The sequence below is a fragment of the Ailuropoda melanoleuca genome, chromosome 10 (genome assembly GCF_002007445.2).
Source record: "Ailuropoda melanoleuca isolate Jingjing chromosome 10, ASM200744v2, whole genome shotgun sequence".
Classification (NCBI taxonomy): domain Eukaryota; kingdom Metazoa; phylum Chordata; class Mammalia; order Carnivora; family Ursidae; genus Ailuropoda; species Ailuropoda melanoleuca.
Genome location: NC_048227.1, coordinates 95754043 through 95766312, shown reverse-complemented (window position 1 = coordinate 95766312; position 12270 = coordinate 95754043). Strand labels below are relative to the sequence as shown.

General features: G+C 37.7%; 1 protein-coding gene across 16 annotated transcripts in view; it reads left to right on the top strand.

Annotated features, from left to right (window-relative positions):
- The window catches only part of SYNE1 (spectrin repeat containing nuclear envelope protein 1), a 437003-nt gene that overhangs the window by 369066 nt on the left and 55667 nt on the right, over positions 1 to 12270 (top strand). For 13 of the 16 annotated variants that reach the window (XM_034669323.1, XM_034669329.1, XM_034669326.1 and 10 more), the window contains 2 exons: positions 2249 to 2404; positions 9838 to 9996. In XM_034669323.1, the coding sequence (XP_034525214.1) occupies positions 2249 to 2404; positions 9838 to 9996 (315 nt within the window). Of the gene's footprint in view, positions 1 to 2248; positions 2405 to 5918; positions 6074 to 9837; positions 10059 to 12270 lie in introns of those variants that run through there. The other 3 variants (XM_034669332.1, XM_034669333.1, XM_034669334.1) reach the window with 3 other exon arrangements.

Sequence of the window (12270 nt, the reverse complement as noted above, 5' to 3'; positions counted from 1 at the left end):
TGGCTAAGAAGTTATAAGCATTAAGGAAAAAATAATTTTTTAAAGAAGTCTTGAACTCACAAAAAGCCTGGATGTAAACATTGTTCTTCAGAATCAGAATGTAAGGATATCCTTTGAAACTCGAAGAGACAGATTTATGGGGTGCCTGGGTGGCTCAGTCAGTTAACCATCTGCCTTCAGCTCAGGTCCTGATCCCAGGGTCCAGGGATCGAGCCCCGCATTGAGCTCCCTGCTCAGTGGGGGGCCTGCTTCTCCCTGTCCCACTCACACTGTGCTCTCGCTCTCTCTCTCTCTGCCAAATAAATAAATAAAATCTTAAAAAGAAAAAGAGGCAGATTTAGGAAAAATAAAATAAAATATACATTACATCATGGATGGCAAGTGAGGAAAATATTATCATGAGATGTAAATTTAGAAGTATGCAAAGATTAAGAAGTTTGTTTTAAATCTCTGATGTTAAATTCCTAACAGGTGATTAAAGAAAACTGTGATAAACAGAAATGGGCATTTATTGGGCTCCTCTTATGTGGCAGTGACTCTACCAGCATTATCTCAGTTGACATAAAAAACACAAGCTCATGAGGACAGTCTGTTATTTCCCTTTTACAGATGTGAAAACTGAGGCCTCCAGAAGTTTAATAATTTCCAAGTTAGTAAATATCAAGGCTTCCTGAGTCCAGAGGCTGCATTTTTATAGCAGGGACTCGTCTAATGGAGTCTGTGAGCCTGAAACAGTTGGTTTTTGTGGTGTTGTTGTTTCTTTTATAATCCTTACACCATGGATTATATCTGACATTTGAGTTAGGGGCTAGAGATTGGCATAAAAAATCTTTACATCAGTGTGACAGCTTAACATGTCTTTGAATATAAGGAGAAATACTTCATGTTTACTCCACCTGGATTGTTTGGTCTTTCAGCCAAATGCTGTTACCATGGGACCTCATCTCCCAAAATACAACAGTTACAAACATACCCGGCTATTAAGTTTGGAGATTAAAAGGATGCATTTTCGTCCAGCTCTCTGCTACTCTTCCCCAAACCACCCTTAGCAGCAAAACAAAGCAATTACCTGGAAAATTCCAACTAAAACCTCGTTTGCCTAAATTGCCTGAGAAGTTAGCCTCAAACAGTACCGTTAATTGCCTTTGCCTTTGGAAACTTGTCTCCTGTGTGAAGAGACAAAAAAGAGAGGGGAAAAAGCCATGTGAAATATTCTATTTATTCACAAAATTAGCTGGAATCTAAAAGCATCAACAGCTGGCAAAAAGCAAGAGTCATACAAATTGCAAAACTGGTCATCAGTTCAAAGCATTGCAAAAACCAATGTCAACTCATTCAAATACTGTTTTATGGATTTTTTTTTCTTAAATCATTTCTCAAAAGGACAGAGTACGTAATATTTTCTTCAGTAACCTGAAGAAAACTGTGTTCCTACAGGAGATGAATTCAGTCCATTATTTTCAATGAGTAATAATAGCAGTGGATCTTTTCAGCGATTACGTTATTAAGTCTATATCACAGAATGTAAACTCAGTGTTTGAGGATGAAAGTTAACCCAGGAGTTTGGTTTTTTGAAAAAAAATTATTAATACGATTGGTTAACTCGGGACAAAAATAAAAGGCTGGATTAGCAGTTTATGAAATCAGTTTAAAAGTAAAGAAGATCGTGCAGTGATGAAATTTCAACTTAGAAAAGATGAGCCAAGAGGTGCCTGGTTCAGTCAGTTAAAAAAAAAAGAAAAAAAAAGAAAGAAAGAAAAGGTGAACCAAAATGATCAAACAGTAAATAGATCGTAGTAAGCATCTTCAATCAACCTGAGTTGTTTTATTTTTAAGATTTTTTTTTATTTATTTGAGAGAGAGCATGCATGTGAGAGAGAGCACAATTGGTGGGTGGGGGGGAGCAGAAGGAGAGAGAGAAGCAGATATCCCCGCTGAGCAGGGAGCCAGTGTCAGGGCTCAATCCCAGGACCCTGAGATCATGACCTGAGCCATCCTGAGATCATGACCAGCCAAAAGCAGTTCTTTAGCCAACTGACATTTCCAGGTGCCCCACAACCTGGGGTTTTATCAGAAGAACTTGGCAAAGTATCAGACAACACCAGAGCAAATAAAGTAGACCAAGTGAGATGTTCAAATAGAATGGGATGGAAAGATAATTGTATCAAGAGGGGATTCCTAACACACTTCAGAAATTGTTGATGATAGATATTCATGGGTATTCACGTTTTTGTTTTTTTTGATCTAGGAGCTGGAAAATGCAGCTGGGAACTGGACAGATGACTTGGCTCAGCTGACACTGCTGAAGGACACCCTCTGTGCCTACATTAGTGCCGATGATATCTCCATCCTGAACGAACGCATGGAGCTTCTGCAAAGGCAGTGGGAAGAGCTGTGCCACCAGGTAAAACACACTCTGCATGGAGCATTAGCTCAGAAAGGTGGAAAACTGGAAGATGACTTGGAATGTCAAATGACTTGACCCATGTTTGGACCTATTCTGTAACTCAGAGTATACACAGAGGAAGAACTCTGGTTTTTGTGAGAATATTTCAGGTTAAGACAATTATATCTTAACATTATATTTGAGATGCATCTCAACTGGATTTTCTTGCTGTCCCTTTCACTGGACGGCATAATAGTGTAAGAGGAAAAACAGTTTTTTGGTTCATGGATGTGGTCTTGCTAGGTACTGGTGGTCTTTTCTTACTTGGAACATGTGAAAAACCATTGTTTTATTTGCAGTTTTAGCTAATACTGTGGAAATGGTTTTGTATTTGGAAATATTGTGGCCATTGATTTACCATAGTTATTTCCTAGTAATTCATGTCATATATGATTCATTTATTAGCCATATATGATTCATTTTTAGTCATATATGATTCATTTATTAAGTATCTTCCTTGTGCATTATACTATAAAATCGAGATCCCAGATTGGATTTTGATTTTGAAATGAGAGGAAGATACTGCTGGAAAGGTAATGAGAAGCCACCAAAGGCAAAGAAGAACAACATAGATTAAAGGCCCTCAAGTGCAGAACAGGTTCTGACTGAGGGCCTTGAGACCATCCCCTCCAGGAAGCTGGCAGTGTGCCAATAATGTCTCTTGCTGTACCTGACCGCTCTGCTTTGCACATATGAGTTCAATGAATCAGTCACATTAATTGTGAATTCCACAAGCCATAGTAGGTGTTCCTACTGTCAAGTTTACAACCAAGCTGACACTAAAGTCAATCCAGAAGAACCTGTACAATGAAGAAGGAAGCTGGTATAAATAAGTTAAAACAATGTATAGCAACGTAAGCAAACTAAGGGCAGTGTGCATTGCAGCGAATAAAGGAAACGCTTGTTGCAGTGGATAAGTTTTGAGCTGAGCACTGAGATGTGGAGCAGAAGGCACAGATCAGTGTGGAGGGAGTAAGTGGATGGGTTGGACGAGGTTGCAGCTTAAGTAAAGGCACAGGAGTGGAGTAGACAGAAGACCTGGCTGGGGAGAAGCAAGTGTTACAAGGATGAGGAAGGGGCTTCTGAGAAGGGGTCTCTTTGTGCCTCCCCAGTTTCAGGCCAACTGTGCCATCCTTCACATCTCTTCTCTTCCATCCTCTCTACTTTCTTTGACTTTAGAGATGCTTGTGTACATGCTTCAGGAAACATTACACAGAGTTGAATTTGACATCAACAAGAAATTTGTTGTTAGGTAAATTTCTCTCTATGTTTAGATTAAAACCAAGATATTTCTCAGACCATAAGCCACAGGGAAACTCTGGAGCACACTTCCTAAATGTGTGAACAGTTTTCTATGAATCTGTACTTTTAAAAGGGAGGAGTGTAAGAGATGATTTTTATAAACATGCTAGTGATTTGATTTCAAAATTAATTTAGCCATTTTTCACAGAGCTTCATATTCTTAATGAACACAATGAGAAACTCACATGGAGCGTGATAATGCTAATCACAATACTTTATTCTTCTCGAATTATTCAACCCAAAATCAATATATAACTATCCAGTAAATTATCATATAATTTTCTAATACAAGGACTTTATCATGGCATATCTTATAAGTGCAAGATAACTTGATGTGTACAAATAATGGAAAATGATCACAGCAATGTTTGGTTACTTTTATGAGCCTTATTCATTTGTCTTTCTTAAAATTGAGAAAAATCTAACACTACTTGCTAACTCAATACTTTTCAGCATATTCTGTGAAATTAATTATATTGTATCTATTTCTCTGGCTAATTGATGTCTTCAGAGCTTTCAAAGAGATAACACTCTAGATAATGGCTTCCATTCCCTTCCCAAACCTGCCATGAACTGCACTACCCAAAGACCTTGTTCAGACCACTCTTCCTGCCTAGACTATTCCTTCCCTTCTGATTTTAGCCCATCTTTTTTCAAATGCCAAAACCCCTGTGATGCCATTGTTTGAGATGCTCAGACCTCAGTATTTTCCTATTCCTCTGAACACCCATTTTCCTTTTGGCCTGTGCCATCATTTGACAGTACATTGTTCCTCTCTTCTTTTTTTTTTTTTTTTAAGACTATGAGGCCCTTGAGAATTAAGACTATTTCTTTTTATCTCCAGTGCCTAGAACAACTAAGTATTCATATATACTGTTAATAACTAAAAGAAGACTTGAGGGCATTTGTTTTATGTCATTATACTTATGTTCCTTTAAATTTAAAATAATGATAAGGTCTCTGAATATTTTGGAAGTTAAGAAGATTATGATTATGCAGTATTTTTTGATTTAAGAAAACTGGTACTGTGTAAAAATGCATGAGGTAGAAAGGACACAAACTTGTAGTTATAAGATGAATTAGTTCTAGGAGTCTAATGTATAGCATGGTGACTATAGTTAACATTATATAGGTTTGTATTATATATTTGAATTATATATTTGAAAGTCACTAAGTAGATATTTGATTTTTCAAGTTAATTTATTTAAAGTTTTATTTATTTTTTAAATTCCAGTATCATGAACATACAGTGTTACCTTAGTTTCAGGTATACAATAGAATGATTCAATACATTACTCAGTGCTCATCAATATAAAGGTACCCTTAACCCCCTTCACCTATTCACCCTTCCTTCCACCTCCCTCCCCTCTGGCAAACACCAGTTTGTTCCCTATATTGAATTTTTTTTTTTTTGCTTGTCTCTTTTTCTTTGCTCATTTGTTTTGTTCCTTTAATTCCATATATGAGTGAAATCATACAGTATATGTCTTTCTCTTACTGACTTATTTCACTTAGCATTATACCCTCTAGATCCATCCATGTTGTTACAAATGGCAAGATTTCATTCTTTTTTTATGGCTAATATCTTAAATGCGCTCATAGCACACATAGAAGTAGTAATTATGTGATATGATGGATGTGTTAACTAGTCTTGTGGTAGTCATTTCACAGTATAAATGTGTATCAAATCACCACACTGTACACCTTAAACTTACACCGTGTTACATGTCAATTCTATCTCAATAAAGCTGGAAAAAGAAGAAAGGGGACAAAGTGTCTATGTTTAAAATTGCTCACCAGACTTAGATATAGCTAGGCAACAGTCTGTTTGGAAATACATTTTGAAGGCTGCTGTTGATCATATGATATGCTGTGAAGAGATTAGTACTTTGCACCTGTGAGTGGTCTAAGACCTAAGTAAAAAAAGAGGAAGTACATTGAATACAGAGTGTTTCTAGAAACTTTCTAAATTGAATGTCTTAAGGCATGAAGCTAAAGCATACTGATCTCACATGACTTCAATCTAAAAAAATTATTTAATCAGGTGAGATTTTAGTCATGGGGATTCATACCAAATTTGCCAAGATATAACTGCAAGTAGGAATATAAATTAGTTACTAGTCCTTGAGCTAGTGTTTCCGGAGTACCTCTGTCAAGTATGAAACCACAAAAGGAAATGAGCTTGAGCCTATAGTCTCATTTTAAAAGCTAAAAACTTTAGTTAAACCTGGCATTATCCCACGGTTAAAGAGCAAGTTGTCTGTTCGAAGCAGTGGATGATAAGGCAGTAATTGGGACGACCGAGGAGAGTGAGGAAGACCTGCTGTAAGTAAATATTTCAGAGGAGGGTTCACGTAGGAAAGTATACCGTTCCCAAACAGACTCCTCAAATGGCTTGTCGGGCCTGCCGACAGCCAGAGCTTATAGCCTTGTTTGTTCCCGTTTGGGTGTGTAGATCTGTGTGTAATCCTAGTTGAGATATAAATATCTCATCACTGTAATTGCTTGGTGTTTTTCAAATTGTCATGGTGAAAATATGTGAAGTCGAAAAGGCTGTATTTCCTGTTCAGCTGCCTCACACTCCGGAGGTTTCAGCCGGTACCTTGCCAGCTATTGGCAAGGCAGAGTACTTATACCCTTGAGAAAAACCTAAATACGTGCTAAGCTGATAAATAATTCGAGGATTTCAGCTAACCCCAAAGAAAGAGAAGGTAATAGTCACTTACCATGTAGCCTAAATGTCAGTTTTATAAACCAAAAGGAAAACGCCGTCTCTGTCATGAACTGACCTCTCTTGAGAAGCTTTTGGTGCTGCTTTGCAACCAGCACTTCTGGTCTACCTGTTTCTTCTTTCAGCTGTTGCTTTACACTGAGCAAATGAAAGCAACGCTTGCAAGGTGTATGATAACCACCAGAGACACATATTCAAGCTGCTCAGTGGAGGTATTGAATACCTGAGTGTCAAGGGGGAAAAAATATTAAACTCAACAGATGCCCTGTAGTAGTACTAGTCTATTAATGGCCAGCTTCTGTGAAATCTTTAGTATCTACTGGTTACATTCTTACATTGTTTTCTTGTTGTATTCTGTTACGAGCCTACTATTCCAGGACATATGTCAGTGCTTGGTGCATGGTAGACACCTGTTTACTGCAAACAGTAAATATTTGCTTAATGAAATTTGGAACAGATGAAAAATTCATTTACAGGTGAAGGAAGTAAGGCATAGAGAAGATGAGTAACTCTGCCCTGGTCGTATCATTAGGAAGTGATAGTGTTTTTGAATCTCAGCTGCCTCTGGATATTTGATTATCATGTTATGTAGCAGATTGTATCAAAGACTCAAATTTTTCTGGTTATGTCTCATACTGACTACAAATAAATGGCTCAAATTTGTCTAACCTCTCTTCTCTCTGGAATGGGGATAATTAAACCTACCTGTCAAAGACATAGGTAGTATTTTGCAATTATGTGCTCGTCTTCCCTGCAGATGTTGTTGGGGAAAGCCCTAGAATTCGTCCTTGCTCATGGCCAAGATTTGAGGGAAGAGGAAAGGAGGAGCTACACACAGCAAGACCTGTTAATCTTTAGTCTGAAGGGTGGGGGCTTTTACTCTTGTCTTAAAAAACAGTTGCGTTGGGAGGTTCCAATTATGAAAATATAGTTTCAGTTTGGACATCAGTTGAACCAGAATTTTAATGACCAGCCATACTCTTGACTCTGATGCTGTGTGAATGAAAGGGAAAAAGTCATATCCGGCAGAAAATTCCAAATCATAGCATTCCTGCAGAAGATCAGAATACACTCTGCTATCAGAGTTCGAGAGGAAAGGGGGTGCTGGAAGGATCAATGCTCTTAGCTGCAGCTCTGTCTTTATATAGCTTATTGTAGGTGAACTTTGTCTCCAAAACTCTTTAACCTGTGTTTTCTTAGCCTTTTCCTTTCCTACCAGTATCCACCGCGAGTAATTCACTGCTTTGGGGCTATTCTGTATTTTTCTGCCTCAAAGAAAACTTAATGATAAGCTGACTTGTACTAATGGGGAAATAATAAAAGGATTCATCATTGTCACCCTACCCAGAGAAATTTTTATTTTAAAATTTCATAATTAATTGAAAAGAATACATTTGTAATGGTGACATTTCAGAAACTGTGTTAGATTATGGGGCCCACTACCTAAGCAGCTCACTATGACTAGGGCTAGCCCCCGCAGAGGGAACCTGGTCTCAAAGCCTAAGTTTTCTTAGATGTAGAATCATAGACATTTTGGGTTGTGTGGAACCCTGACTATTATTTACCCAGTCATTAAGAGAGCCAAACCTAGGCAGAATTGCCAACTAGGAAGTATAGAGTACCTTAGAAATATTTTCATTTTGATTTTTAAAAGGAAATTGGTTTGAAGTGCATCACAAAATTCAAATGGATTGACGGATAAAGGAATATATTTATTAAAGCAAAATGGAACAAAATGTTCACAATTTTAGAGTCTAGTGAGTATATTATGGGTGCTTACCATTATAATTCTTTCAACTTTTCTGTATGTCTAATGTTTTTCATAATAAAATGTTAGTGGGGAAGAAAGAAAATTGAGAGGTAGGTGTTTAATGCGATAAGATGACTGGGAGAATGTCTAGCATTATCAACATGACTGTGTATAACATCTATAAAAAAGGACCATCTTCTTGCCTCTCAAATCACATTATATTTTGCTAACATGTAGCTTAGCTCAACTAAAAATATTCCTGAGTATCTCAACCAGCACTGCAAAAACAAGAGTGTTATGAAGTCATATAATTTTAAAATACTGGGAGGGATCACTCTACACTTAGAGATAAGAAACAGGCACCTTGTGTCTCTAATGCATAAAGAACTATTACAACTCCGTGCTAAGAAAACCAGCCCAATTCAAAAATGGGCAAACGACTTGACCAGATAGTTCTCCAAAGAAGACATACAGATGGCCAAGAAACAAGAAAAGATTTTTGGCATTATTAGCCATCAGAAAATGCAAGTCAAAACCACAATGAGATACCACTTCACACCCACCAGGATAACCCAAATCAAAAAGACAGATACTAGCAAATGTTGGTGAGGATGTGGAGAAATGAGAGCCCTACCGCTGGTGGGAACGTACATTGGTGCAGCCACTTTGGCAGACACTCTGTAGTGTCACCACGTAACCCGGGAATTCTGCTCCTAGGTATATACCCCAAAGGCCACTCAACATGTGTCTCCGCACACACTAGCAACATTATTCATAATAGCCACTTGTGGGAACAACCAAAACATCCATCCACAGGTGAATTGGTCAATAAAATGTTGTCTATCCCTATGATAGAATACATTCAACAGTTAAAATGAATAAAGTATTGACACAGGCTACAACATAAATAGCTTTGAAAACTTTATGCTAAGTGAAATTGTATGGTATGTGAATTATGTCTCAATAAAGCCATTATGCACAAGAAACAAGGAAATGACAAAGACACAAAGGTAAATAAATTAAAAAGAAAGCAAGACAGGTAAGGATCGGTATAGAGCTGAGCCACAGGGATCCATCTTCCACTTCTGACCTCTTAGCCCTGTGTCCCTCTGCTCCACTCTCTCCAGACCTGCGATTCAGTTCATTCCTACTTTTCTCTTTCCCTCCCTTCTTTTCCCTTTTCTTCCTTATTTTTATTTCTTTCCCTTTTCCCTTTTTCCTCCCGTCCTTCCTTCTTTCTCTATCCCTTCCTCTTTCCTATTCTTTCTCTTCTAGTAAAAGTACATTCAGTGATGCTGTAGAAATCTACGCAGAACGAATTTCAGTGTGAGGCTGGATTGTTCAGCACCTTGAATAAATGAATGTGTGTGCAGCTCTTCAGGAGGGAAGTAGAGGGTTGGATGCCTCCGGCTGGCATTTCATAGCAGATCCTCGTTGTGAAACCTTCCTAGATCCCTCCTGGGACTGTGCCTCCAGGAACAGTGACCTAAAGAGATGCAAAACTATTGCTTATTCCAGTCCACCCAACTCAGTTTATTGGCTTTTTCGTCAGGGTACATGGTCTGCTCTGATTATCCTTTTATGTATTCTCCCGTTTAAACTTCCCAGCTCTCCTTAAGGCGGCAGCAAGTAAGTGAGAGATTGAATGAATGGGCAGTCTTCAGTGAGAAGAACAAGGAGCTTTGTGAATGGTTGACCCAGATGGAAAGCAAAGTTTCTCAAAATGGAGACATCCTCATTGAAGAAATGATAGAGAAGCTCAAGAAGGTACCAGATGCATGGCTATGTATCTTTTCACTCTTCATAACACTTAGGCATACTTGTAACAGGTATAAAATATGGTTTTACTTATTATTAAATTACTTTCCTGTAAAAGGAGCACTATATTTTAAATGTTTTATCATTTTAAAATGAAATAAACTTGCATGGAAAGGCCTCCTTTACATACACCATATATATATGGATATTCTGAAGTAAATTATCTGCTGATAGGTAAATATTCCGTATGTTTCAGTTTTAGCTACCTGTTCAGAAGGAATTTAGCTACCTGTTCAGAAGGAATTGTTCATGCATATTAGTTTTCTTTTGTGTTTTTTGTTTTTAAAGAGGTAAAATCACTAGAGAGGGACTAAAAGAAAAAATTCTTAGGATTGATTAAACTGACATTATCTCTGTAAAACAGAATGCATAGACAGTTACAAGAATGAAAACTTTCCTGGGGCTTCTGGGTGCCTCAGTCAGTGGAGCGGTTGAGTGTCAGACTCTGAATTTCAGCTTGGGTCAGGATCCCAGGGATATGGAATGAGCCCTGCATTGGTCTCTGGCTCAGCATGGAGTCTGCTTGTCCCTCCCCCTCTCACTCTGTCCCTCTACCCATCTACCCTCTCATGCTCTCTCTCTCAATCTAATAAATAAATCTCTTTTAAAAATGAAAATTTCCTGAGAATTTTGCTTCATATTATTTTCAAGTTATGTATGACTATTAAATTATTCTATATATTCATATGGTTACAGAACATTTCTCATGTCTGTGTAGGACTGATCAAATTTATTTGCATGTAAAAATATTTTTGATGGGATGCCTGGGTGGCTCAGTTGGTTAAGTGTCTGCCTTTGGCTCGAGTCATGATCCCAGGGTCCTGGGATCTAGTCCCTCATCAGGCTCCTTGCTCAGCAAGGAACCTGCTTCCCCCGCCCCCCGCCCCGCCACTCCCCTTGCTTGTGCTCTCTCTCTCTCTTTCTCTGACTAATAAATAAATAAAATCTTTAAAAAAATAAATAAAAATGTTTTTGATGGTATCGGTAGTGCCTCCACATTGTTTTTGAGCAATTAATCATTTTGATTTTATTTTAGCCTATGTTCCATGTTAGCATATACCAATCTCTGGTTCACAGCATGCTTTCCGTATTCACTTGTTTGTTATCTGTCTGCAGAGGGAGCCCCACTGGATTGTCAGCTTTGCTGGAAGTGTCTTTGTCTGTTTTGTTCATTGCTGTGTCTCCTGCACCCAGAGCAATCCCTATCTTCTCATAAGTATTCAGTCATTACTGAATACTGAATAAACAAATTATAGCCTCATTCATTCTAAAATAAATACAAATAATTATTAGGAAAAACTATCTTTATCCATGTATACACATAAAGGGAAAAAACTCCAGTGTAAACATGGAATATTAATAGCTTTAAGGCTTCCACTTAAAATGTCAGATTCTAGCAATAAGCATGTGTTTGATATTGTAAACTTTTAAAATGTGAACTAAGATAATACAGATTTCATTTTAACATCTGCCAATACCTTTGCACTTTGATAGTTTCTGGATATCAGAGAATGCTCTACTGGACACGATTAATGGACTATAAGTATTATAGTGAAGCTTGCTATAGAATAAATTTTGGTTAAGTGTACCTATGTTCTCATTGATTTTCTTCATGAAATTTAAGATGCATATTTTGGAGGTGTGGAAAAAACTATCTCTTGGACAAAATACAATCACAATTTAAAACTTAGAAAAACGTTAGTTTTTCATATAATTTTATTACACTATTTGCCACAATGTCAGAAATAATCTTTAAAATATTAGCTATACTATTTTGTATGTAAAATGAGTTATGAGATTTCAAAAGAAGTCTTTGTTAGCTTGTCTCCATGGAGTCAGGGCATCTAGTGTATTGGTCATTGAATCCCACTGTGTTGAAGTAATGTAAAATGGAGAGTAGTTGGGGTGGGGTTGCTGGGGCTAAAGAGAACACTCAGCACTGAGATACAATAGAACTGCACTGGCTTCTCCCATTTTTGGGGGGTCTTTTTGCTTTGGTAACTGACTTGAGAGGACAGCCCTGTTGCCACACTAACTTTAGAGCAGGAGAGGGTTAAAATATCCATGACCCTCTAACCTGTCTTTTTGTATTATTTTGTTGAGATAATACTTGCCGCACGACAGTTTAGTCCAAAAATGAAGAAAAGGTGATTGTAAAGATTGGCTTCTGTCACTGTGGCAGGAGTAAGAGGATCATTGGTGATGTGGTAAGGGTTGGGGAAG